General features: G+C 46.4%; 1 protein-coding gene across 1 annotated transcript in view; it reads left to right on the top strand.

Moving 5' to 3' along the window:
- Window positions 1-22,534, top strand: part of DPYSL3 (dihydropyrimidinase like 3) — a 111,454-nt gene extending 88,920 nt beyond the window's left edge. The window contains exons 7-14 of the mRNA XM_068980010.1: window positions 4,132-4,200; window positions 8,653-8,773; window positions 12,608-12,764; window positions 13,463-13,604; window positions 15,340-15,510; window positions 16,898-17,077; window positions 20,651-20,813; window positions 22,105-22,534. Of these exons, the coding sequence (XP_068836111.1) occupies window positions 4,132-4,200; window positions 8,653-8,773; window positions 12,608-12,764; window positions 13,463-13,604; window positions 15,340-15,510; window positions 16,898-17,077; window positions 20,651-20,813; window positions 22,105-22,193 (1,092 nt within the window). The 3' untranslated portion in view covers window positions 22,194-22,534. The remainder of the gene's footprint in view (window positions 1-4,131; window positions 4,201-8,652; window positions 8,774-12,607; window positions 12,765-13,462; window positions 13,605-15,339; window positions 15,511-16,897; window positions 17,078-20,650; window positions 20,814-22,104) is intronic.
- Window positions 22,535-27,870: the final 5,336 nt, after the last annotated feature.

The raw sequence follows: 27,870 nt of genomic DNA, 5'->3' as shown, positions 1-27,870 counted from the left end.
AGAGTTGGGAAGAAGAAATTGCGTTCAGTCCAAGCTTTGATGGGAGGGGAAGAATGAAAAGTGGAGGTGCTCTGCTGGCAGTGTCAGCCTCTGACCTTTTGTCAAATTCTGTAGAGCTGGAAGCAGTGACCATTTTACTTCTCGTGGCTGCCTATAGTAAATGCACCTTCCTTCCTCCAACTCCCAAAAATATTTAAGTGAATAAAAACATAAAAAAATAGAAAGTGTTTTTTTCCAGGGAGAAGGAATCCCTTCCTTTCTAAGCATCTCATAGTTTCTGGATGAGATACAGCCTTGTTCAGCTCACTCCTTCCTTTATCGCCTGTGTCACCAGAACAAGTTTCCTAGGAACTGGCCTCAGTGCTTAAGCATGAATGTCTGCAAAAATGCAGCTCTGCTGCTGAGGACTGGTGCCAGCTCCAATTAACCTAGCCACCTGCTTCTTCCAGAAAGCCAGCCAAGTCTGAGGAATTTAGCCATCAGTGACAAGGGGTAGAGAGATCCACAACCTAGTTAAATATAATTTGACCAAAAGGCTAAATCAGGTAATGCTGTATTTAGAGGCATTATTTTGTCTGATTAAATGCTGAATCTGCTTATTGTAACCATCCATTTAAAGCATGAGAGTCTGAGGGGCTTATTAAAATGCAGAATCCTAGACTCTAACTCATATATTCTGATTTGAGAGACCTGGGTAGAGCAGACATCTGCACTTTTACAAAAGCAACTCAGGAGATTCTGATGCAGGCGGTGGGTGGACCATCTTTAGATTAGACTATTCCAGCATCACTTTTTCAAGCCTCAGTTCAGTTCAGTCCAGCTCTTTGTGACTTCATGGATTGCAGCGCACCAGGCTTCCTTGTCCATCACCAGCTCCCAGAGCTTGCTCAACCTCATGTCCATTGAGTCGGTGTTGCCATCCAACCATCTCATCCTCTGCCATCCCCTTTGCCTCCTGTCTTCAATCTTTCCCAGCATCAGGGTCTTTTCCAGTGAGTCAATTCTCCCCATCATGTGGCCAAAGTTTCAGCTTTAGCATCAGTCCTGCCAGTGAATATTCAGGACTGATTTCCTTTAGGATGGACTGGTTTGAATTCCTTGCAGTCCAAAGGACTCTCAAGAGTCTTCTCCAACACTACAGTTCAAAGGCATCAATTCTTAAGCACTCAGCTTTCTTTATAGTTCAACTCTCACATCCATACATGACTACTGGAAAAACCGCAGCTTTGACTAGATGGAACTTTGTTGGCAAAGTAATGTCTCTGTTTTTTACTATGCTGTCTAGGTTGCTCATAGCTTTTCTTCCAAGGAGTAAGCATCTTTTAATTTCATGGCTGCAGTCACCATCTGCAGTGATTTTGGAGCCCCTCAAAATAAAGTCTGTCACTGTTTCCATTGTTTGCCCATCTATTTGCCATGAAGTGATGGTACCAAATGCCATGATCTTAATTTTCTGAATGTTGAGCTTTAAGCCAACGTTTTCTCTCCTCTCTTTCATTCTCATCAAGAGGCTTTTTAGTTCTTCACTTCTGCCATAAGGGTGGTGTCATCTGCATATCTGAGGTTATTGCTATTTCTCCCGGCAATCTTGATTCCAGCTTGTGCTTTATCCAGTCCATCATTTCTCCTGATGTACTCTACGTATAAGTTAAATAAGCAGGGTGACAATATACAGCCTTGATGTACTCCTTTTCCTATTTGGAACCAGTCTGTTGTTCCATGTCCAGTTCTAACTGTTGCTTCCTGACCTGCATACAGATTTCTCAAGAGACAGGTCAAGTGGCCTGGTATCCCCATCTCTCTTAGAATTTTCCACAGTTTATTGTGATCCACACAGTCAAAGGTTTTGGCATAGTCAATAAAGCAGAAATAGATGTTTTTCTGGAACTGTCTTGCTTTTTCGATTTTCCAACAGATGTCAGTAGTTTGATCTCTGGTTCCTCTGCCTTTTCTAAAACCAGCTTGAACATCTGGAAGTTCATGGTTCACATACTGTTGAAGCCTAACTTGGAGAATTTTGGGCATTACTTTGCTAGCGTGTGAGATGAGTGCAGCTGTGTGGTAGTTTGAGAATTCTCTGGCATTGCCTTTCTTTGGGATTGGAATGAAAACTGACCTTTTCCTGTCCTGTGGCCATTGCTGAGTTTTTCAAATATGCTGGCATATTGAGTGCAGCACTTTCACACCATCATCTTTCAGGATTTGAAACAGCTCAACTGGAATTCCATCACCTCCACTAGCTTTGTTCGTAGTGATGCTTCCTAAGGCCCACTTGACTTCTCATTCTAGGATGTCTGGTTCTAGGTGAGTAATCACATCATCGTGGTTATCTGGGTCATGAAGATCTTTTTTGTATAGTTCTTCCATGTTTTCTTGCCACCTCTTCTTAATATCTTCTGCTTCTGTTAGGTCCATACCATTTCTGTCCTTTATTGTGCCCATATTTGCATGAAATGTTCCCTCACACATCATCGTCAGTTGTATCTGACTCTGTGTGACCCCACAGACGGCAGCCCACCAGGCTCCCCCGTTCCTGGGATTCTCCAGGCAAGAACACCGGAGAGGGTTACCATTTCCTTCTCCAATGCATGAAAGTGAAAAGTGAAAGTGAAGTCGCTCAGTCGTGTCCGACTCTTAGCGACTCCATGGACTGCAGCCTACCAGGCTCCTCCGTCCATGGGAGTTTCCAGGCAAGAGTACTGGAGTAGGGTGCCATTGCCTTCTCCGAAATGTTCCCTTGGTATCTCTAATTTTCTTGAAGAGACCTCTAGTCTTTCCCATACTATTGTTTTCCTCTATTTCTTTGCATTGATCCCTGAGGAAGGCTTTTTTACCTCTCCTTGCTATTCTTTGGAACTCTGCATTAAAATGGGTTTATCTTTCCTTTTCTTCTTTGCCTTTTGCTTCTCTTCTTTTCACAAATGCTTGTAAGGCCTCCTCAGACAACCATTTTGCCTTTTTGCATTTCTTTTTTCTTGGGGATGGTCTTGATCACTGCCTCCCGGACAATGTCACAAACCTCTGTCCATAGTTCATCAGGCACTCTGTCTATCAGATCTAATCCCTTGAATCTATTTCTGACTTCTACTGTATAATCATAAGGGATTTGATTAAGTCATACCTGAATGGTCTAGTGGTTTTCCCTACTTGCTACAATTTATGTCTGAATTTTTCCATAAGGAATTCATGATCTGAGCCACAGTCAGCTCCCAGTCTTGTTTTTGCTGACTGTATAGAGCTTCTCCATCTTTGGCTGCAAAGAATATAATCAATCTGATTTTGGTATTGACCATCTGGTAATGTCCTTGTGTAGAGTCTCCTCTTGTGTTGTTGGAAGGTGTGTGCTATGACCAGTGTGTTCTCTTGGCAGAACTCTGTTAGCCTTTGCCCTGCTTCATTCTGTAATCCAAGGCCAAATTTGCCTGTTATTCTTGACTTCCTGCTTTTGCATTCCAATCCCCTATAAAGAAAAGGCATCTTTTTTGGATGTTAGTTCTAGAAGGTCTTGTAGGTCTTCATAGAACAGTTCAACTTCAGCTTCTTCAGCATTACTGATTGGGGCATAGTCTTGAATTGCTGTGATAATGAATGGTTTGCCTTGGGAATGAACAGAAATCATTCTGTCATTTTTGAGATTGCATCCAAATACTGCCTTTCGGACTCTTCTGTTGACTATGCTGGCTACTCCATTTCTTCTCAGGGATTCTTGCCCAGAGTAGTAGATATAATGGTCATCTGAGTTAAATTCACCCATTTCAGTCCATTTTAGTTCCCTGTTTCCTATAATGTCAATGTTCACTCTTGCCCTCTCCTGTTTGACCACTTCCAAATTTCCTTGATCTATGGACCTAACATTCCAGGTTCCTATGCAATATTGCTCTTTACAGCATCAGACTTTACTTCCATCACCAGTCATATTCACAACTGGGTATTGTTTTTGCTTTGGCTCCATCTCTTTATTCTTTCTGGAGTTATTTTTCCACTGGTCTCCAGTAGCATATTGGGCACCTACTGATCTGGGGAGTTCATCTTTCAGTGTCCTATCTTTTTGCCTTTTCATACTGTTTCATACTGTTTCAGGCCTCAGTTGAGCTTATATAAAAATTGTTCTCTATTCTTTTCTCATTCTAGGAGCAAACCCGGATGTTGGAAATGGGGATAACTGGCCCAGAAGGCCATGTACTGAGCAGACCAGAGGAGGTAATTTTCAGGAGCATGGGGGTGGGGAGGTTGGGGGGGCAGGGAGAGAAGTAGGAGCAATGGAGGCTCTTTGTCTTTTTCTTTTTTTATTAGCAGTGTCTTCCAGGAGACTCCTGTTATCACAGCAGCCTGGTTTATGGCCTGCTGCCTGTTTTATTTTAATTTTTTAAAACTTTATTTTACATTGGAGTATAGCTGATTAACAACATTGTGATAGTATCAGGTGGACAGCAAAGGGACTCAGCCGTACATATACATGTATCCATTCTGCCCCAGACTGCCCCCAGTCCGTGCTGCCACACAACATTGAGTAGACCTCCCTGTGCTGTATGGTAGGACCTTGTTAGCCATTTAAGTGTCCTGCTGCCAATTTTATATTGTAATGTTGGCATCTAGCCCCTCCTTCAGCACACATACATAAGGTGTGTGAACAAACTCTTTGAAAGGTGCTGGGACTCTGTAAAGGCCAGACAGACCTGGGATGTTTCTTCCAAAGACCATGTCTGATTGACCCAACTCAAGGCCCCTGAGAAAATTAGAAAGGAATGGAAGGAAAATACTTATTTCTGACCCCTGACTTCTCTAAAGAGAACACAAGTCAGAGGGCACTCCACAGTACCTCAGTAGGATTATATTTAAATAGCGGTAAATGTTTAGATCCATTCTTAATCAATGTGAAGCCCAGAGACGTTTCCACTTCTTCTTTTACTCCATATTCTATTTTGGGTCCTGCACAATATCAGCCATATTGATAGTGGGCTGAGTGGGTTTTTCATAGGCATGGTATCTGTTGATTTGCATATGGTGACAAGGACATCCAGGTACACGTTTCCCACATGTAAGATGCGTGCTGATTAGCATCACTGCCTAAGAGCTGAAGAGTGAATGAATGGTTACTAGTGGCTGATTGGACATGTCTGGGCTGTCAGCAACTTCAGTGGCTGGCACAGGCCAAGAGCTGGGAACTGGCTACTATGCCTGAGAGCACATTGGCTTTCAGAGACCAGCCTGGCACCTGGAGGGAATTCCAGGCCCTCTGTGTCAGTGAAGTGAACCCTTTCCTGTTCTATCATTCCAAGCCTGGCATCCTGCAACAGGTAGGAGATGGATAAAGAAACAGTGGTACATATATACAATGGTACATATATACAATGGAATATTACTCAGTCATAAGAAAGAAGGAATTTGAGTGAGTTCTAGTGAACTCACTAGTTGAACGCATGAATCTAGAGCCTGTTATACAGAGTGAAGCAAGTCAAAAAGAGAAAGACAAATATCATATATTAATCATATATTAATATACGGGTTTTAGAAAAAATGGTATTGATGAACCTATTTGCAGGGAAGGAATGGAGATGCAGAGGTAGAGAACGAACTTGTGGACATGGCAGGAAGGAGAGGGTGGGGCAAATGGAAAACATAGCATCGACGTATGCTCACCATCATGTGTAAAATAGATAGCTGGGGAGAAGTTACTGTGTAACACTGGGAGCCCAGCCTGGCATTCTGTGATGACCTTGAGGGGTGGGATGGGGGGAGGAGAAGGAGGGGATGTGTATATAGTTATGGCTAATTCACGTTGTACAGCAGAAATGCACACAACATTATAAAGCAATTTTATTTCAATTAAATTTTTTTTTTTAAAGAGAGATAGGAGAAGGAACCACAACCAGAAATCACAATATTCCCATTGTTCATCTCTGTTAGGATCTTTTTAGAGAAAGAAAATGTAGCGCACGTAGAGAAAAGTATTCCTGTCCTAAAGGTGCAATGGATTTCCCCAAACTGAACACATGCAGTCACACAGCTACCACCCAGCTGGAGAAACAGAACATTATCAGCACCCTAGAAACTCCTTGTTTGTAATGCTGTTTTTGTTGTTGGTTGAAATAATGTGTAATTTTGTGATCAAGGCTTTGGTCAAAGTGTTCCTGAAAAGTCTGTCTCCTGCATACCAAGTCCCTTCTCCGGGATACTTGCTTGTAGCTAGTGTTACAGTCATTGCATATAACAGAGATCAATGTCCTTTCCCTGGTCTGAGTACTGGCTATTACTAATATGTAAAGAAGCTCAAGAGAGATGAAACCACTGGCCATCATGCTCGAAGGACTGGAAAACACCCAGTGTGAGCAGGCCAGGGTGATCAGCAGTTTGTGCAACTTTTCTTAAATGCTGGTCACTGTGGAGATGTGCTGGCAAGACAGAGTCCTACAGCAGCAGCCAGGGGATTTCTGAGCAAAGTCTATTTTTGTTCCTTGGTTTGTTTTTCCACCCCCCCCATCCCACCCTTCCTCCCTGTTCCTGTCTCCTTTTTAGTAAAAAGCCTCTCAGCCATAGATCTCCACAGCCCTGGAAGCCCTTGTGGGTGAAGCTGAAGGGTGATGTAACCTTCCAAAGATAGTCGTGTTGTCAAGGTGCTGAAAACCCTGCAGTGCTCAGGGTGGCGGGGGTGGGTGGGGGGCGGATGAGATCAAAAAGGCTGGGGCCGTGGTCATGGGGGAGCTGGAGTGGTCAGCATAGGCACGAAGAAGGAGGCCTAGGCATATGAGGAGCAGCCCCTCTTGAGTTCAAAGCACACCTGGAGAGCATCTTGAGTGATGCTGTTCAGAGAGCTGAAGCCAAAGCTCAGAGATAGCTCCTGTGATGTCTGGGTGCTTCAGGAAGGTGGCCACAGTCACTTGTGCTGCGGGCTCCAGGATCTTGATCTTGCCACATGGAACAGAAAGCAGCCTGGAGGAGGCTAGCTGGACCAGCCAAGTGCTTAGAGTCTGTTTGCTAAGCCGCACCCACCAAGGGCAGTGACTGGTTTGCATTATAAAAATATTAGGCATCTACCTGCAAGCTATTTTGATATTTTTTAAAGTGTTGGACTGCATGGCTAACCAGAGTGTCATATTTATAAAAAAAAAAAACTGTTGCCGATTGAAAGGAAAAATGCCAGCATGTCTGCTTTGGGCTGAATTGGACTAATTCGGGTTTTCGGTAGTAACGCAGGCTCTCTCCCTCTGGTCAGAAGCTGTCATCGGCCATACAGCCAAATAGCCAGCCTTCAGGGAACACTTGCCTTGTTCCAGGATTGGGCCTTACAGGATTGCCTTACAAGGATGAACTATTTTAGTCCTCTCAATAGCTCTGTATGTCAGGTCCTATTATTATCCCCACTTAACAGACGAGGAAACTGAGCCTTTGGGAGGTTGTGTAACATTCCTGAGGTTACCCAGCTTCTAAATGGCAGACTCAGGACTTGGACCCAACTCATGAGAAGAGGCCAAGCTCTAAGATCCTGCTTTGTTAATAGAACAGGGGAAGATTCATTATTTTGTACTTATTACAGTCAGTTATGTTGGTTGGCATGTTCAAAAACATGACTTCTACATTAGGGTGGGCTGGAGGAGATCAGTAATAAAAAAAATCTTGGAGTTGAGAAGCCTGGGGATGATTAGTATAAGAAATGCCTGCAGGAACTGACCCATTGCTGACCATCCAGGAAAGGATTTAATATCTAGTAGCCTTCAATGGGGAGAAGGCAATGGCACCCCACTCCAGTACTCTTGCCTGGAAAATCCCATGGATGAAGGAGCCTGGTAGGCTGCAGTCCATGAGGTCGCTAGGAGTCAGACACGACTAAGCGACTTCACTTTGACTTTTCGCTTTCATGCATTGGAGAAGGAAATGGCAACCCACTCCAGTGTTCTTGCCTGGAGAATCCCAGGGACAGGGGAGCCTGGCTGGTTTCTGTCTATGGGGTTGCACAGAGTCGGACACGACTGAAGTGACTTAGCAGCAGCAGCCTTCACTGGGGGCTTCCCAGGTGGTGCTGGTGGTAAAGAACCCAGCTGCCAGTGCAGGAGATGTAAGAGATGAGGGTTTGATCCCTGGGTTGGGAAGATCCCCTGGAGGAGGGCATGGCAACCTACTCCAGTATTCTTGCCTGGAGAGAATTCCTTGGACAGAGGAGCCCGGCAGGCTACAATCCATAGGGTTGCAAAGAATTGGACATGACTGAAGCAACTTAGCATGCACATAGGCAGCCTTCGCTGGTTATTTATACATACTGCTGTTGGGGTTATGTTTTGCCCAGGGATTCTGTCCTGGGCACATTGGGGAGCAAAGACTTCCATTACGTGTGGCCCTTGTGATAATCACAGGAAGAGGAGAGAAGAGGCCACTGATGCAGTGCCCACTCTGGCCAGGCACTGCTCTCACCTAACAATCCCTGGCTTACACACCCTGCTGATCTCCACTTCCCAGGAGAGGGGCGGGGTCTGAGATGCCCAGTGAAGGGACAGAGTTGGAAGCCACAGATCTGAGGTTTGGATCCAGGGTTGTGGAGCTCCAGGTCCTCAAGGCTTATAACCTCTGTTTGGCACTGCATTCTCAGTCTGTGGAGGCTGGGGGTGGTGCTTGGAGACAGCCCTGGTCCCTTTGACTCCCAGGGATTGTTTCTTGCAGCTGGAAGCTGAGGCTGTGTTCCGCGCCATCACCATTGCTAGCCAAACCAACTGTCCTCTCTACATCACGAAGGTCATGAGCAAGAGTGCGGCCGACCTCATCTCGCAAGCCAGGAAAAAAGGTGATTTGGGCTCCAGAGATCTCAGAACCCTGAAAGAGCCATGTGACTCCTTCCTCCCAGCTGTCCTGTATCAGCGGTGCCTGTTTGGCTCATTGCCCTGCTCTCTGGGAAGCCCCTCATCCTTGTTAGTCCGTTGGATCCTTTCTGCATCCTGTGTGGATGGCAGGATCTCAGGGTTTCTTCTGCTTGGCAGATGAGTAAACTGAGGCTCAGGAAGGGTAAGTAGTCTGCCCAAGATGATACAGCTTGAATCTGTTCTTTGGAGAGTTGCTACATCTTTTTTCTCCCTGTGATCTTTCACTGTCAGTTCGTATTATCTGAACTTTATAAATGGACATATTAGTCAGGATTATATTGAGTGCAGCAGTCAGAATCCCAGCCAAACGGACTTAAACAATTATTGGCTGAAGGTGTTTTAGGCGTGGCTGGATCAAGGGATTTAAAAAATTCTATTATGGCTCTGTCACTCTTACGCCTTTCTGGACTCTGCTTTCTTCTCTTTTGGCTTTATCTTCAGTATGAACAGTGACGAGAATTAATGCTAAAAGCTGCTGTTGTCCTCCACAGTAGGTGGGGGCATGATGAAGGAGTGGAGAATGTCTTTTCCAACAGCTCAAGCAAAAGTCCCCAGAAAGACTGCCGTTGCCTTGGCTTGGGGCGTGGGTTCATCTCTGAACTGGTATCTGATGGTGTAATTGGCCAGGGTTGAGGGGAGGGAGTGCAGGGGTGCCCAGCCCCTGAGCCATGCAGGTCAGCACAGGTTATTTCAGAGCAGCAGGTGTTGAATGGGTCTCCGTATGATATCCAGCTACGGTGTGGCTGTCATGACCCCAAGCTCTGTAATCCAGACCTTCTGACGCCTGCTTTCTTCCTCCATGGCTGTTAACTTCGCTTCCTGTGCTCACCTTGTGCCAAGCTCAAGTTCATCTTCATTTCAAAGCTTGGTTTCTTGCTCTCTGTTGTTCTTCTCAGTGGCACCTTAATGGGCCCACTAGTGAACAGAGTGGGTTGAGACCTAGGGGCCGTAGGGGCTTGTGTTTAGTTGCAAGGGAGGATTTCCTAGGCCCGGCTATATGATCATGCCTGCCGTGTGCCGGTCGGGAGACCCACGATGAGTGACTCATTTCCCAAACTCAGAACTGGTCTGTGAAACTCCACATGTGAGTGTCTGAGGGGGATAAAAATAGTCCCAGCTGACTGACGGCCGAGTGTGTGGCTGCCCGGCCTTCCGGCCCAGGAGACCCTTTTCTTCCGGGAGGCGAAGCTTCCTAATTGCTCCGACAGCCTTTCTAGCTGGCTGATTCTGGGGCACCGCCTGCCTTACTCTGCTCACAGGAAGCCTGCTGGTTCTCCCTCGGCTTCTAAGTGTCTCCATATGATACGGCGTGGTTGCTTCGCTGGGTATGAGTCATCGGGACAGAACCAGGAGAGCAGTCCAGTGGTCTCCACCCAGTCTTCAAGAAGGGAAAAGAAGGGAAAAGGAGAAGGGACCCCTGGCAGTGGGGGCTACTGTTCTTCCAGTGCAGGGGGAACCAGTTCTATCCCCAGTCGGGGAACTAAGATCCCACCTGCCATGGAGCCAAAAAGAGAAAGGAAACGGAAAGTTCATGGAGGACACCCCCACACCTCTCCCTGGCCACCTACCATCCTCACCCTCTTGTGCCTTCTGCTGGTGGCTACATCCAGCCAGGGACCCATTCTTGGATGACCTGGGGGCTTCAACGGCAGCGTGTTTCAGTTGTATGCTGAGTCTTATTTTAAATTTCATGTAGAAAAATTCTTCACCCTTAGCCTTTTGGATCATGACTCTAGCAAGGAGACCTGGTACAGCTTGGTCTCCAAGGTGGAAGGAAGGCATCATTTTAGTGATGAAAGACTGGCTGCTGAGATCGAAGCCAGTAAACATGTCATGAACTGTCATCCTCAGGGAAAGTCAGGAGCATTCAGAGCGAGAAGACAGAGTATGGCAGGATTCATTCTTCCCTCTGGGCCAGAGGAGTTTAAGTCCTAGGGTGTTTAATCCCCAAGTGCTCTATAGCATGTCTGCCTGCCTGCTCAGAATCAACATTAGGAATTTCAGTTTAGTGAGGGCCAACGCTCTGCCTTGCACTGAGAGAACCACTTCAAATGTATTGTCACGTAGAACTCACAAAGGACCCTGAGAATTTGGCATTTGTTGTCACCGTTTTTCCAGTGAGGAAATTGAAGCCCTTCTTGTCCAGAATCTCCCAGCCAGGAGGGGTAGACTCCAAAGCCAGTTGTAAATTATAATCTTTGCTTATTCTAGTCTTCTGTCTAAAGATAGTCCAAAGGGAGAGGTGTCCACATTTAAGTTTTTATTTCTTTTAATAGTATTTGAGGGCTTACTTTTCATTTTTTCATTTCTTTGTTGCTTTAGTTCAGTAAATATTTTTGGAGAGCCCTTGAAGTTCTCATTGGTCCTGTGTGGATCCTTCTTACTGCCATCCCAAGGAGCAGGAATATCTTGTGGAAATCATTGCTGTTGCTTCCTTATTTTGCACGTGGCAGACATTGCAAGTCAATCATGAGTGTTCTCTAGTGAGACCAGAGCATATTTAGAATTCTTCCCAATACAGGCAACCAAAACCATTTGATTAGAGTTGAAGCAAGGCAAAACCTGTAGTCTTGGCCATAGAGCTTTCTTAGATGTCCATTTTGTGGTGAATCTGAATGTGGAAGATGGAGGACCAAACTTAAAGAAGCCGAGGGCCACACCAGCATCTTTGTGCCAGATTCTTGGGTGCTCAGACACTTGGTACTAACCCACCCTCTGTGAGATGGCATTTCCCTTCTGTATCACCATCCCTTCTTTAAGAAGCTCAGCTTAGGTCAGTATGTGTTCCAGTATCTTTCCTCCTGTCTTCTGGTTTGGGCATTTCAGCCCAATATTCCAAAAACAGGGTCCTAGAAGCCCGCCTCATCTTTGCTGTGTTCCAGGTTGTTGGGTGCCCTTGAGCAAATTCCCTTGTTGCCATAGGTTAAGGAGTAACAAACAGGATGGAAAAAAGATCATGAGGCCTGTCATCCTTGGGAATGGGTTTTACTTTGTGGAGCCAAAGCGTGTCCATGCAGCAGCAGAATCTAGCAATTCCCACTGACGTGGGCACATATGGGGCTTACAGTGGAAAGGAGTATGAGGCGTAAAGAAATCAGTTTTCCTTAGCATCTCCCAAGTGCCAGACACTCTGTATGCCAAACCCTTCAATTTCACAAGGCTGGGAAGTAGACATTGTCTTATGTGATCAATTCCAGGACTGATTTATTCCACATTTTCACATTCCTGAAATGGGGATGAATCTTATAGTTAATGTATATATTTTTTTCTTTTGCTTCAAATTTTAATTTGCCTCAAAATTTGAGAAGAAATGCTGCATTTTGTGGGGCCTCCCAGGTGGCTCCATGGTAAAGAATCTGCCCGCCAATGCAGGAAACATGGGTTCAATCCCTGGGTCAGAAAGGTTTCCCTGGAGAAGGAAATGGCAGTACACTCCAGTTTTCTAGCCTGGAAAATCCCATGGACAGAGGGGCCTGGTGGGCTACAGTCCGTGGGGTCGCAAAGAGTCGGACACGCCTGAGCCATTGAGCAGGAGTGCATGCTGCATCTTGCAACCAGTGGCTTCTACCAAATACAAATGGTTCCCATTTAGAAGATAGAAAAGCAAAGGCTTAGGAAATCTGGGAATGTGTGCTTGAACCCCACCTGCCTGACTTCAGAGCCTTGAGAAGGCTGAGTAGGGGCCATGATTATCTTAGCCAGTCCCAGGGCAGCACATACATTATGCAAACCCATTGCCTCTCACCCACCCCTTCCAGGAAACGTGGTCTTTGGTGAGCCCATCACTGCCAGCCTGGGCACGGATGGGACCCATTACTGGAGCAAGAACTGGGCCAAGGCGGCTGCATTTGTGACATCCCCACCTCTGAGTCCTGACCCGACCACTCCAGACTATATCAACTCCTTGCTGGCCAGGTTGGTGCAGAATGACAAGCAGTGGGTATTGCGTGGAGACGTCTTAGGGCCAGTGGAATGGAGACCAGGGCCACCCATCCATCAGCTAGACTAGAGTCTGCAGTAAGAAAAGCACATTGGGAATTCCCCTGCAGTGCTGAGCACAGACAATGGGCTCTCTGCCATGGTATTTTAAAAGATACTCTAGTAATCATTTTAGTAATGGTAACAGCAGTTAATACACATTGTATGCCAAGCACTAGGGTGAGATTACACATGTGATCTCAACGTTCCTTACAACAAACATCACCCTGAGTGAGGAACTATCATCACTGTTTTACAGATTGAGCAACTGGAGGTCCAGGAAACAAAAAATCACTTCCCTACTTTTAACAGCTAGTCATGAGGACCACCAAACCAAAATTATAGGGAGACTTGTTTGCTGCTGCCCTCTATGGATAAGTCCCATCACTCGTCTGGGTCCCTTTTTTACTGTTACATAAGAAGTGATCTAATCCACTCCCCTCATTTTCCGGATGGGTTGGATAACTGAGTCCCAGGGAGTGAAAGAAATCACCCAAGTTCACAGTTGGCAAGAGGGAGGGGAAGGATTCCAAACTCGATGCACAGCACTCCACATCCTTACCCTAGACCCTTGTTTCTGGGCCCCTGGGGAGCCTCTAGTCTCCTTGTTCACATGGATCTCTTTCCTTGGCCAGTGGAGACCTACAGCTCTCCGGGAGTGCCCACTGCACCTTCAGCACTGCCCAGAAAGCCATTGGGAAGGACAACTTCACCGCCATTCCCGAGGGCACCAACGGTGTGGAGGAGCGCATGTCTGTCATCTGGGACAAGGCTGTGGTGAGGATGGAGGTCACAGGAGGGCAGCTGAGGCCAGATCAGAGTGTCTGCTCCTTGCTCCTGTCCACCCCTGGGGGCACTGGGTGTGCAGATGAGGCCTCGTACCTGCCCAGGTATCTCTGGAACCAGGTGGTTTGTGAATGTCCCTTCTAGAGTGATGAGTCCCGAGTCCTGGGTTCTGAGGAGGCCTCCTAGATTGTGAAGGACTACGAATCAGTGGTGCTAGTGGTAAAGAATCAGCCTGTCAACACAGGAGACGTAAGAGATGGTTCGATCCCTGGGTTGGGACGGCAACTTAGCATGCATGCACGTGAACCAGAAACACATCCTTCATCTGATGGTATGAATAAAGGATTGGCTGTAATCCTTTGACATGATAGGCGAGGGGTCTATGACCAAAACTCAAGTCATTTGCTCACCAAGAATGGCCTGCGCTGGGCTGTGTGGTCATCCAGAGTGTATAGGTAATTGTCAAAGTCTTCTGGCAAAGTGGTGTGGTTTTACTTTCCTTGTTAACATCACAGAAGCTGACAAAAAACATAGCCATGCAAATGAAGTCACTTCCTAAGATTTGACTGACCTTTATAAAACTCATTATTAAGTTGATCACTTTCCTCTGTTTTATTTAAAAAATCCTAGACACTCATTTCAGAGCCAAATAAAATACACATCTACACCATGTAATCCAAGTTTCCTTTTTTTCTTTTCCCCTCTCTTGGTTCCCAAGAAGGTCAAAACTAGATTTTAAACTAAATTCTTCTTTCCTTACCCAAGCTTTCTGTTTTGAAAAGGGGGAAAGTATAAATATTTTTGTCTCTTCTCATATAAACTTAGGTTTTTTTCATCTTTTCTTATATTTTTATGTATTTATGAGTGTATGTGTATATATATTTATTTTGGCACTATCTGGAACTGCTAAAAGGTAATACATATCTTAAAATTACTCACATGATACCTGCTGAATAAAGAACACTTGGAAACCACAGAAAAGTTCACACATTAAAAAAAAAATCACTCAGAATTCTATAACCCAGGGATAACCATTGTTTTCATTTGGGCAAGGTTCTTCCATATTTATTGGGTGCCTATGCAAATAGAAATATCCAAAATATGGGCTCACAGTTACATTTGCTTTTACTTTGAAATCTCTATAATCCCTTTTGGACTTAGAAGGGATAAATAAGTAAGTAAATGTATGTACATATCTGGAAAATACATGCATACTTCCAGAGCAGTAAATTCCATCCTAAGCCATGCAGCCATGCATTTGTCCATTTTGTCTGGGTGATCCTGACAGCCCAGAGCTACAGCTGATTCTTCTGTAGCTGGGGTGGACTTCTGGGCTCACCACTTCTGAAGCCCCTCTCTGTATTTCTGGGCCTAAGCCCACCCAGTGAGCTACAGAATCATTGGAAGGACTGATGTTGAAGCTGAAACTCTTAATACTTTGGCCACCTGATGTGAAGAGCTGACTCATTTGAAAAGACCCTGATGCTGGGAAAGGAGGGCAGGAGGAGAAGATGAGATGGTTGGATGGCATCACTGACTCAATGGACATGAGTTTGAGTAAACTCTGGGAATTGGTGATGGACAGGGAGGCCTGGCGTGCTGCAGTCCTTGGGGTCGCAAAGAGTCGGACATGACTGAGGGACTAAACTGAACTGAATTGTGGTCACCCTGCTCTGAACTCAGAAGCCCTGGAAGGACTATTTTGTGTGTGTGTGTATTTTTACAGGCCACGGGGAAGATGGATGAAAACCAGTTTGTGGCCGTGACAAGCACAAATGCTGCCAAGATTTTCAATCTGTATCCTCGCAAGGGAAGAATATCCGTGGGCTCTGACAGCGACCTGGTGATCTGGGATCCAGATGCTGTCAAGATCGTCTCTGCCAAGAACCATCAGTCGGTATGGCCTGAGTGGGTGGGCGTGGAGTAGAGTCGGGAACATGGGTGGGGAACAGGGACAGGAGAGATGTGAGTTTGTGGTGATTCAGGGTCACTGGGCGAGGATGTGTTACAATAACCAATCATCCTGAATTCCCAGGGATATAAAAGCTCAGCAGTTTATTTCTCACTTCTGCTTTGCAAAATAGGTGGGCAAAGAGGGGCTCTGCCCATCACAGTCACTCAGGGCAGGGGCCAGTATAGGCACCCTCTCTACCTTGCGCTATATGACTGCTGAGCCCAGGGACCGGGACGTGGCCCTGAAAGCTTTCCCCCCAGCACTGGCCAAAGCCAGGCCTGTGGGCATACCTCCCTCCAGGAGGGCCAGCAGTGCAACGATACCTGGTGCCCAGAAGGAGAAAGCACAGGAAAAAAATCAGTCAACAGCTCTGATAACTTCCTCGTGAGCAATTTCATGTGAAAGATAATAGTTAAAGCCTAGTACCCTTGTGGCTCAGTGGATAAGAGTCCTCTTGCAAAGCAGAAGATGTGGGTTTGATCCCTGGGTCGGGAAGATTCCCCTGGAGAAGGAAATGGCAACCCACTCCAGTATTCTTGCCTGGAGAATCCCATGGACAGAGCCTGTTGGGCTACAGTCCATGGGGTCACAAGAGACAGACGTGACATACCACCACCACCTGACAGAACGGGGCATAAAAATATTTGTTAGGAAAATGTATTTTCAAGCACTTATGTTTCAGGCACTATGTTTTTAGTTTGTTGATTTTTTGTAACACTCTTGTCCAGGTGGCGCTCTTATTATCCCCACTTTTTAGATAAGGAGAGATGCAGAGAGATTAAATAATGCAGCAAGTAAATGTGAAGCTAGGATTCAAACCCAGATAACTTGACTCCAAACTGATATCCTTAACCACTTTGCAACAGTGCCTTGCACTAACTGCATAAATGAGGAAGGTAGGGGAAATGCCCACTTTGGGTGGTAGTGGCCTTTGCTTAAACATTGTGTCAAATCACATTATTAAATGTTGAGCTAGTAGCGACATAAGGGTTGTATAACCCATCCATCCAGTACAAGACAGCATATACACCATTGCTGCCAGTTACCTTCTCTTTGAACACTGCCAGTGACAAAAATTTACTTCCATGTGAGGACCCTACAAAAGACTGGATGCTTCTCTTCACCAGGAAGCCCACTCTTAGCAAGCATTTGTCTCCCGAGGTCTCTGCCTACTGAAAGGTTGCAGACAGTTTGTAAGCTGTTCCCAGCTTACCTGTTGAATCAGTTCCTAGGGATGCTAAAGGTGGGATCCCAAGCCCAGGAGAACTGTGCTTCTCTTTCTCTCTCCACTATACCCATAATCAAGGCTTCGTCCCTTGCCCGTCTCTAGGCTGCAGAGTACAACATCTTTGAAGGCATGGAGCTGCGTGGGGCTCCTCTGGTGGTTATCTGCCAGGGCAAGATCATGCTGGAAGATGGCAACCTGCACGTGACCCAGGGGGCTGGCCGCTTCATCCCCTGCAGCCCCTTCTCGGACTACGTCTACAAGCGCATTAAAGCCCGGAGGAAGGTGAGAAGCAGGTGGAGCCCAGAGGTGGGGGCAAAGGGCTCTGTGACCCATTCCGCACAGGTGTAGGAACCACTAGATGGGGAGGGGTTTGTGTGCTCTGCTGCTGCTAAGTCGCTTCAGTCGTGTCCGACTCTGTGCGACCCCATAGATGGAAGCCCACCAGGCTCCCCCTTCCCTAGTATTCTCCAGGCAAGAACACTGGAGTGGGTTGCCATTTCCTTCTCCAACGCATGCAAGTGAAAAGTGAAAGGGAAGTCGCTCAGTCCTGTCCGACTCTCAGCGACCGCATGGACTGCAGCCTACCAGGCTCTGCCGTCCATGGAATTTTCCAGGCAAGAGTACCGGAGTGGGGTGCCATTGCCTTCTCCGCTGTGTGCTCTAAATCCTCCCAGAGAGATTCACAGCAAAGGTCTCTTCCCAAAGGACAATTGTACAGATTTAATGGACTGAAATCCATTTTATAAAAGGGGGTTTGAAAAACTTTTTTAGCTAAAGAGAGCTTTTTTCCAACGATTTCTCCTCATCTTTAGAGTGCTTTTTCTAAAAGTAGTATTGAAATATTTTAATAATTCAAAATAATTCTGTATATATTTTTAAGAAATAGTTTACTCTTTAAGGCTTACAACAAGAACCAGCAGACCACGCCCACCCCTCCATGTCCCATCTTGTATCTACCTGGTGTTGAACCATCCATCGGGGCAAATGTTTGTAACTCTTTTAGCAAGTTCTGTAGTTCAAATAAAATCTTACGTATGCCCCTGATTTCACAGATAAATAGGTAGGTAGATACACAATAGGTAGGCAGATACGCTCACGTGTACATGTTTATGTATATATCTACTTGCCCCCTACCTTCCTACACATTACAGACAGGGTAGCTCTGGCTGATGGAGGGATGAGGCCCAGAACTCTGTTCGGCTCCCTTTCCTATCCCCGCACCATCCTCGAGGTCACCTTCCTGTAGGGAAGCCTTAGGGCTCTGGGATTGTGAAATCTGAGCCCTAGTCCTGACGACCTTGCCTTATAAAAGGGATAAAGTCATCTGTGCACACGGTGTGTGTGTGTGGTGGGGGAGATGGTTGGGGGGAGCAGGAGGCAGGGGGTTCACTTTGTAAATCAGTGTGGGCCAGGCTGGACCCAAACGCACTTCCATGCCTGGACCCAGGCAGGGGTCTTCAACCTACCTGCAGAGCACATGGCCTGGGAAACAGGCTCTGAGAGGGAGGTTGGGTATTGCTTTTGGTTCACACCTTGTGACGGCGTAAACAAAGCAGGACAGGACAGAGGGATGCCGGAATGCAGTTATAAGCAAGGCCTCAGCTGGACCGGTCTTGAAAGGGATCTGGGCCTCATAATCACTCCCTTTGTTCCCTCACCTTCCCACCCCGGCCCCAGCCAGAGGGTGAGGTTTTGGGCCAAGCGGCTCTCTTCATCTGAGGGCACTTCTTGGGTGCTAGTCCAGTGAGACCTTCCTGTTGCCAGCACCCCCAGCAGCTGGCAGAAGGTGGGGTGGGGCTTGGGGACAGGAAGTGAGTGCCCTTCGTGATATCATTAGAGAGAAGCTCCCAGAAACTCGGTATGTCAGTGTCCTGCCCGACTCCTAGACGCCAGTGAATACAGTAATCGGTCATCTAGCCTTGTGTGGATGTTTGCAGCACCAGGGGCCTCCCCATCTCATGAGGCAGCTGGCCAGCCTTGTCTGTGAGAACCGATTTCTTTTTTTTCCTGTTTTTATTTTTACATGTAATATTTTATTGGAAGGTGAACCAATAATCCAACCAGTTATAAAAGCAAAAGTAGAGGATTCTAGAATGATGGAGATATAAGCATATATTAAATAAATCAGAATTCTGAGAAGCTAGCTACTTTTGTGCAGATAGCCCCACCATGATATTAGTTGTCCAGTTATTGAGCTCAGATTTGGGGAGTTCCTTCTAGTTTCAGACACAGAGTTACTGAGGCAGTCACTGAGTAGAAGCCAGAGAGAATCCATTTTTCCAGAGCCCCACGGGTGGTAGCAGCCTTATCCGTAGCCTCCATAGGAACCTGCTGGGCTCAAGTCTGCCTCCCTGAAGCTCACTTCTGCTCCAGGCACCTGCAGAGAATGAGTTGAACCCACCTCTGAGCATCTCTGTGTTCCCAAAGTCATCTGCTCTTCATTCTAAATATCCCTGCAGCCTTTCACTATTCATTAATGATAGTGCTCTCAGGCCCTTTCCCATCCTTCTCTATGAGTGATCGTTTTGAAGGTAGGTAACATGGAGTAGAACTCTATAGTCCATTTCTGGCCTAACAGAAAAGAGAAAGACCCTCAAACATCTTGTATATCAGCTTTGTATTTCCATGAAAATGACTTTGCCTCTGGACCCCAAGAAATGTTGATGAAATACAGTTATTGGTCAAGGTTTTGAAGGAGTACAGATGTAGTCATCCTCTTACCGGAACACTGAGCATCTGCAGATTTGATGAGCCTTGCCTCTGCACTGCACCTGAGTCACGGATGGCTCTGTGTGACTTGGAGTCTTACAGTGGGCCGTCCTATGCCGTCAGGCTCTCTGGAGGCCTGTCCTCATTGCCTCACCTCTGGCCAATGATAAGAAATAGGTAAAGGTTGCATGCTGGCTGTTATGCTGCCTTGGGTGGTCTTGCAGTGTTTGCATAATAGACTGTGAGCGCCTTTGGGGGAGGCACTCCGTTTCATGTGAGACCATGAGCCCTCGTCACACCATGCCCGGCACAGAGCCTGAAGTTGGGTGGTGTTGTTGATGGGCTCCATGGTCCCAGGCCAAGTGCACAGCCACAGCCAGAGGCCAGTGGGTCAGACCCCATAAGCTGCCGCTTCTGATCTGTGCTGAGGCACATGAGGATGAAGCCCCCACGAGGACACATCCCTGCCAGCAAGGACCTCATCTCAAACTGCTTCCCTTCCCACCCGCTCTGCTCCACCACCCAGGTGGTTCTTCTGTTCATCAATGTTTGCACTGTCGGTTTCCTCTGCTGAGAAGTCTGCCATCGGGCGCCACCCTGCCTCCCCAGCCTCCTCCCTTTAAGGTCCCACACAAGCACCTTTGAACCTTTAGGTGGAACCTTTAGCTAGAATCTTAGTTAGAAGCGGCCTTCACCCACCACCTCCGTCGTCACTCTATCACAACACCCACTTTGTTTTATATTTCTTCTCTTTTCCTTAAAATAACCTTTTAATTTTTCCCCAGTTTCATTCAGATATCATTGACATGCAGCACAAATGTTAAGTTTGAGGTGTACAGCATAATGATTTGACTTACATAGAATGATTCCCACACTAAGTTTAGTGAACACCATCATCTCATACAGATACAAAGGAATAGAAAAACAGTTTCCTCTCTTAGGATTTACATTCTTAACAACTTTGATTTTTAATGGACAGCAGTGTTAAATACCTTTATCATGTACACTGCATGCCTCGTATTGGAAAATAATTTGATTATTTTCTAGCTCTCACTACACACACTTGATTCACTGCCTCATCTGTGCTGCCTGGAACAGACCCTTGGCTGTTGAGAGACTAAAGGGTGCCTTCTCTCTCTGCTGCAGATGGCGGACCTGCACGCCGTGCCAAGGGGCATGTACGATGGGCCGGTGTTCGACCTGACCACCACGCCCAAGGCGGGCACCCCCGCCGGCTCTACCCGGGGCTCTCCCACGCGGCCCAACCCGCCGGTGAGGAACCTGCATCAGTCCGGATTTAGCCTGTCAGGTGAGTCGGGACAAGTTGATGGTTTGCTGAGCCAAAGAGAAGTCCTGGCGGGAAAGGAAGCCAAGGTTCAGCCAGATACAACATCAGGATTAAAAGATGACCAGTTCTGCTTAGAGAGCACGCCTGCTGGGGGCGGGGCGAGGGCGGGGCGAGGGCAGGGCAAGGGCAGGGCCTGACGGCATGGTTTCCTAATGAACTGGGTATGACTCTGCCTTAGATTGGGTGAGCTCCGCAGTATGTTTTGTTTCCATTGCCCAGGTTAATAGATAATTTTTATGCTCAAATTGCAATAGCTTCTTCCAGCCTAGGATTTTATTTATCTTCTCCCTTTCCTTGTCATAATAATAATGCTAGTAACAGCTACCACTAACTGAACATTTACCACGGCTTAGCTATATAATGAAACTTTAAGAACTCTCTGATATTCTTAGAAAATGTTCAACTGCTCCATAACCAGTAGTGTAGATAACCAGTAAGTGTAGATTTGCATCTCTCTGATGAAAACTTTCAAGTGAGGGAAGTGAGATAATAAGAGAAAGACACATGTAAAGGGACGATAATTGTGTGGGGAAGAAGTGGGAGAAATGGGTAAACAGGGAGGAAAGGCTACAAGGGGAGCGGGGGGCAGAGGGGAGGAAGACAGGAAAAATGCTAAAACTTGAGGTGACAGGATCAGAGATCACATATGCTAGTCGCCTGAAATTTTTCAGTGTTTTTGCTATGTTTCATTGCTCCCTGACTACTGTCATGCCTAAGCTTTTTTTTTTTTTTTTTTTTGGCTCCTTTCTGAAAAGGAGTGCGTATCAGTGTTTCATTTTAGCTGTATCCCCAGGTCAGACCATCTCCACTCCAAGTTGTGAGACCCTCACAGGCAAGTTGCCTGATCTTGCACAGCCTCAGTCACCTCTTCTGTAAAATGGGGTAATAACAGTACCCCCTTCCAGGATGGTGATGAGGACTGAATGAGATGATCTGAGAAGCACTTCAGAGTTGCTTATCACAGTGCACATGAGCAGGTGTTTTTCATATCACTCCTGTTGTTCTTTTTGCTGTCATTGTTATGATGCAGAGGGTCCGACGAAATCCGATAAGAATCTGGCTTCTCCTGCAAAGGGTTGTTTTCAGGAGAGTGGGTATGGAAAGTCTGGACTACCTGACAGACTGAAATCGAAGTTTCTTGGGAGATGAGGAGGGCGTTTAATATCTTACGGTCTACAAATTAATCCATTTTCTCTTTTGTCCACACCCCCACCTCCCTTTTTATTCCCTGGGAATTTCTTGTCACCTGCAGGCACCCAAGTGGATGAGGGGGTCCGCTCGGCCAGCAAGCGCATCGTAGCGCCCCCTGGAGGGCGTTCTAACATCACATCCCTGAGTTAAGCGACCCCTCCCCCAAAGAGAGGGGCAGAAGCAAGAAGAGATTCTTTTGAAGCCAAAATGGTACACCAATATTTAAGAAGGAAAGCGAATCCAAACAGTTTCGATCTAAAGAATCAATAAGCCTCAAGCCTTATGTTTCTCCAATGTTAACGCTCGCTTGCCTAGCTTTACGAATATTGCTTTGATTTCTGTTGATGCATAGCCTGGATTTGTTTGACGCCCCTCCCCCATTTACATGCATGCAATCGGGCCACTAAGGCAAAGCGTCTGCTATATAGTGTTGAGAGCGTGTGTAGTGCTGCATCTAATGACAAGGGGACAGGAAAGCGGGGACGGCAGGAAAATGAACAAAAGGGACGCCAGTTAATTGGGTGAGTGGGTGGTGGGAACCCAGAGCAAGGCGGAGGGCTCAGAGGGGCTGGGGTAGGGTGTGGACGGGGGAGGCGGGTGGGTGAACATAGGGGGTCTTGTGTATTGTGTTGATGAAGTATGTTAATTTCCACGAAAGATGGCCGCTCGGGGCAGCCGGTACTCCACCACCGGCCCCTGGGGTCCGCGGACAAGGAAGGCGATCTTCGAGTTCGGGACTCTGTCATGTCCTCTCCTAGTAGATTTTATCCCTTGGAACATTTTATTAAAACACAAAACCCAACCATTGCTTCCACCTTTTTGGTCGTGCCAGTGTTTGGTCGGGCCTCTTTCTCAGTGTTGCTTTCAAATTCTTCTCTTTCCTGGGTTGGGAACCAGGAGGAGAGAGAAGCAATGACCTTTCTCTTCCTCTTGCCCTCCCTGCCTCTTTGGTGCTCTTAAAAGGCAGCAGCTGGGAGCACAGCGCCGGCCCGTGGGATAGGGCTGCCGCACGTAAGTAACGCCTCCCTCTAAACACCTGGCAATCACCTCTCTAGCTCATTAAATGGAGACACGCAGGTGGCTTCTCAAGTTAGGCCTGGAGCTGAGATGGACTTCTCTTGCCAGGGGTGAGTGATTCTCTTGCTCTCCTAAGATCCAGGCACATCTTTTATTGAATATGATTTTTTTTTTTGTTATTGTTGGAAATTTGTTTTCTTAGGTGTTCCCCAACTTTTATTACTAACAGAGAATCTCGGCTTATACGAGAGGCAGCAGAGTTGTGAGAAAGGCAGTCTGAAGCAAAAGGAACACGTTCTGTTGCCGTGGTTCTGTTTGTCAGTTCTGAACCATCTCTTGCCTTTTCCCTTAGCATATCCCATGGGGGAACTTCTTGTTTCAGTACCAGTGTCTCCCAGTGAGTGGAAGTGACATGACATATAAAGGAAATTAGCCTAGTGTTAGCATCAGCCTTGTCGGTCAGACCTGAATGTCCAATTCCCTATCGTTCTACTTCTGAAAATTCAGTTGTAGAGCAAGTTTGGTGATCCCGCTGAGGTCCATATTGCAGGGAAAACATGTTCAACCCAGTATCAGACTTCTGTGCTTAGGGGATCCAGCTGGTAGGTCCTGCAACCCCGTGAACTAAGTACTTTCAAGAAAAGAGCAAACACCTTTCAAGTGCTTAGGAGAAGCCATTATCTCTGCAGGTTTTAGTAAGTTGAAGACCAGAGAAGAGGGGGTACATGGCTAAAAAGGAGTTTGGAAATAGCCAAGGAAGAGGATTTCCCTATCAGTGTACTTTTCTGTTCTAATCATGAAAAAGATTATTTCCTTTCATAAAAGGAGTCTTGCTGTTTTTAAGGCTTTTTTCATGGTGCCTTTATCTTAAGGGAAACTTAAGCGAAGGGGAGGTTGCAGCTCTTGATTTATATACTCAGAGGTTTGGGGGCCTTTGGTAGAACTCAGAATGACAGTTTTGCAGGCAGAGGGAGCTAGTCAGATCAGAAGCTTTCATATATACCTCATTGGCTGGGCTGTGCTTTAAGGTATATTGCAGTACCAGCCACAACCACCAGATGGAGGAAAAGACACCTAAATGACTAGTCCAGGCATCCTCTTGTGTGCCGTCTGCCGCTCTTACCTAATCCCTCAGTCCAGCTCAGCCTCCCTACGACCTCTGTACTTTGAAAAATAAATCTTCCATGGCCAAATTGGCTGCGTTTAGGACTTCTGAATGAAACACTGAGCCAGAACTTTATATTCTGCACAAGTTTTTTTTTTTTTCTTTTGCTGAAGGAACAACCCCTATATTCATTCACGACGGGCAACTTAACTCTCCCTGTCGTCATTTGCTATTAGTAACTTTCCAAGCACAGAAATTTCTGAGAATTCCAAGAAAACTCCCAGTATATTGTTAACGTTGAGTTCTGGTTCCTTGTAACTTAAGTTAAAATTTGTATTCGAATGTGCCCTGATCCATGAGACCCATCAAAGAGCCCTGTCCAAAGGGTTTAGGAAGAGAACATGGCGGCCCTCCCAGAATTCCCTGGCATCTCATCCGAGGGTGGGCGGGCATGCTGGGTCTTCCGTCTCCTCCAAGCTTTCTTTGGCTGTCCCATCTCTTGGCCTGGCCCCTCTTTAAGAGGGGATGGCAATTATCTGCGCTTCTCTCTGGGATGGCCGCCATCTTTGGTAATTGAGACTGTATTAGATAAATCAGCTACCCCCTCTAGAGATATTTCCTCTAAGTTTTCTAAAGAGAGCAGGGCTGTAGTTATCCCCAAAGTGTGTTTCCTCAAAGTCCAGTCATCCTCTGGCCTTTTCCTTTGTGACTCCACACACAGAGTCATGTTCTGCCCCCAAAGGCGTCCATTCCAAGCCTGGACTTGGGCCCCCCCAATGAGAAATCTTCCAACAGCTTCTTGGCCCAAGCTGCCCAGACCTCCTCCCCTGGAACCTCCAGCTCGAGCCCCAGTGTACACGTGGGCTGCCCCAGGCAGCCAGCATCCCTTGTCAGTTCCCTCTTTGGAAGTGGTGTGTGGGTGTTCAGTTCTGTGTCTGGTGACTATGGACAGACAGTGACTCTCCCTGTGACCTGTGGTAGCTGTGAAGCAGCTCTGGAACGCCGAGAGCTGTTTGCTTTGAACCGTAAAGAAAACTGTGTTTTGAGTTTAGCTGAGATTAAGCGGAAAAAAAAAAGTTCATCAAGTGACTGTTAATGTAAACCTGGTTATTAAAATAACTCTGAAACCACAGCCATCGTTGTCCAGCCTTCTTCCATGTGTGTCGTTCCTGTCCACCTGAAGTGTGACAACTGCTTAAGAGCATGGACGCGGTTAGTAAGAGGGACATGTCTGATGTAAACCATTACCCTGAGAAAATCTGAAGTTTCTCTTTTCAGTTGCACATGAGTTTTTGTTCTGGCCACAGAGTTAAATGACTATTATTGAAATGTTGGGGAATAACTAAATTTTTTAATGGGTCATCAAATTCTGCAATAATATAAAGGCATTGTCAATTGGGATAAACATAGTTGAGTTCAGAACAGATCCTGAAAGGTTTGTTTTATTCTTGTGTTTTTGTTTTTGTTTTTGCCATTCCTTAAAGCATTTCCTCTACTTCTAAAAGCCTGGACTTTGAGAAAAACTAAGCATGTGCCAAAGTAATTCTTTAGCAGACTGTTCCTAAGGAATCTAATGTGTATTCTATAATAATTGGAGAGATTTAAAGCATATGTTGTCGTTAAAGGCTCAGAAATTTTATATATTTCAAAAGTTATTGAACTCATGGCTCTGAACCCTTCTGTATCACATTGTATTCCACCGGACCTGTTACACTAAACCCTTTTTGGGGGGAACAGTCCTGGATCCAATTATAACTTGTGTAGGACATTTTTAATGGCAAATCTTAGGTGCCTATTAAGAAAACTTCTTGAAAAAGATTTTTTAAAGTCTAGTATAACTCAAAACTTCAGGGATAGATTTGGGTAGACTGAAAAATAGCTGCATCTAGGACATTGTTTCTCTCCATCTCTTAGCCCTGTTTGCCTTTAGGAAGTGCTTCATTCTTAGGAAAGCTCATTCCACTTGGGAGCAAAACTGGCCATCAGCACCTCCAAGTTTGCACTTTACTTGATTAGTGATCTCTGGATGTGGGAGTGGGGTGGAGAGGCTCCTTGGCTAGTTCCTGGCCAACGAGGGTGATTTTGATTGGTCCGGCTTGGTCACATACTCCATTGTAGTTGGCACTGTGTGTGAGATCCTGGGATTGGCCACACCTGGTAACACACGGGCTCTGGAGCCACCCGAACCACGTGGACTCTCAATAACTCGAAGAAAATCAGTTTGTGATTTCAGAAGAGGGGGGCATGGAGTCTGGGAAAGAAAGGAGGTAGCCACAGTACCATTCTCAAGCTGCAGGGCACAGTATCTGTGTGTAGATTGGGGTAGGTGGGGCAGGGGATCAGGGAATGGTAGTTCCTGGTGAATTTTGTGTGTGATGAACACCCCGCAACCTTGGTTTGGCAGAGCAGTGTCTTCAGGACAGGAGCTCAGTGATAATAACTTTTAACACAGAAGCTCAGAAACCACATCAGAAGTTCCTCTGTGCATATTGTGTGTGACATGCAAGGCTTCATGGTTAATAAGCTTTTGCCCACAATCCTGTTTTGTGGGTTGAACTCAAGATGGGTGAAACACCTCTCCCAGCTCATGATCATGGCAGAATGGAGCTCTCCTTAGGATTAGCCTAGGTGTCAAGAGCAGGGTTAGTGCTTAAAATGAGCTCAGCCTGCAGGGCTCTAAAGGGGATGAAGCGGTTTTTTCTTTAAGTTAGTGCAGTTCACACATTGAATTTCACACCTCTGCACGCTGGAGCTATTAGGGCTGAGTCACATCAGCCAGGTGGGAAATGATAACACTGACTAGGAAAAACAAGGTCCCTCTGGCTTCAAAGAATTTTTTGGTATCAACTTTACTAACATCAGGCTCTCACAAGGAGGAAGGAAATGAGCAGAAAATGGAACAAAGGGGCCACAGCAGCCTGCAGAAATGAGGTCGCATCCTTAAGACAGGCACTCCTCAGAATGGAAAGAGGTCTAGATCCTGCCCTGTGCTCAGCGGACACTGAGGTGGTGACAGGATGCTTCCTAAGACCTGGACAACAGAGCCCACAAGATTAACAAGGTCCCAGGAACCAGCTAGCCTGTGGCTGCTAGGCTGTTGGGAGTCAGAGAGATGACTGGAAGACCCCTTGATCCTCCCCGAGGCAGAAGTTGCTTCTAGCTGCAAGAGTTCAGAGCTGTTGGTTGCTTTCCTGTCCTGGGTTCTGGGCTTGGAACATCCACCTGCTGCTTGGATATGTAGAATAGGACAGGACAAAGATATTGATGGGTAGGAAGACACAGTGCTGAAAAAATAGGTGCATGAACTGTCCACGGCCTTAAGATCATAGTGAAAGGCAAAATCCAGAGTCCTGGCCTGTGCTTCCTTAGGTAACTGCAGGAGGGGTCAGGTTCTCAGTTTCTACACAAGTGGATCAGCTGGATTGTCCTGCATCTCATACTTGCAGGACATCATCTCTAACATTCCATGGTTCTGAAACATTCTCTCCAATACCGCCTTGTCTCTGGTGAAGGACATTCCTCACAGCAGGATATGGAAATAAGAACAGGTGACTTTGGGAACCCACAGCCCTACCCCTCGGGGAAACGATTACACACACACACACACACAGCTGACAAAGAAAGGACAGTGGCTTCCAGTGTACAGAAGACATTTTAATACATACAGGCACACTGACGGTACATATGCTACAGCTCAACAGAAGC

This window comes from Capricornis sumatraensis, chromosome 9 (assembly GCF_032405125.1).
Source record: "Capricornis sumatraensis isolate serow.1 chromosome 9, serow.2, whole genome shotgun sequence".
NCBI lineage: Eukaryota > Metazoa > Chordata > Mammalia > Artiodactyla > Bovidae > Capricornis > Capricornis sumatraensis.
The sequence above is the reverse complement of the archived record's forward strand: the minus strand, read 5'-3'. Positions and strand labels throughout refer to the sequence as shown.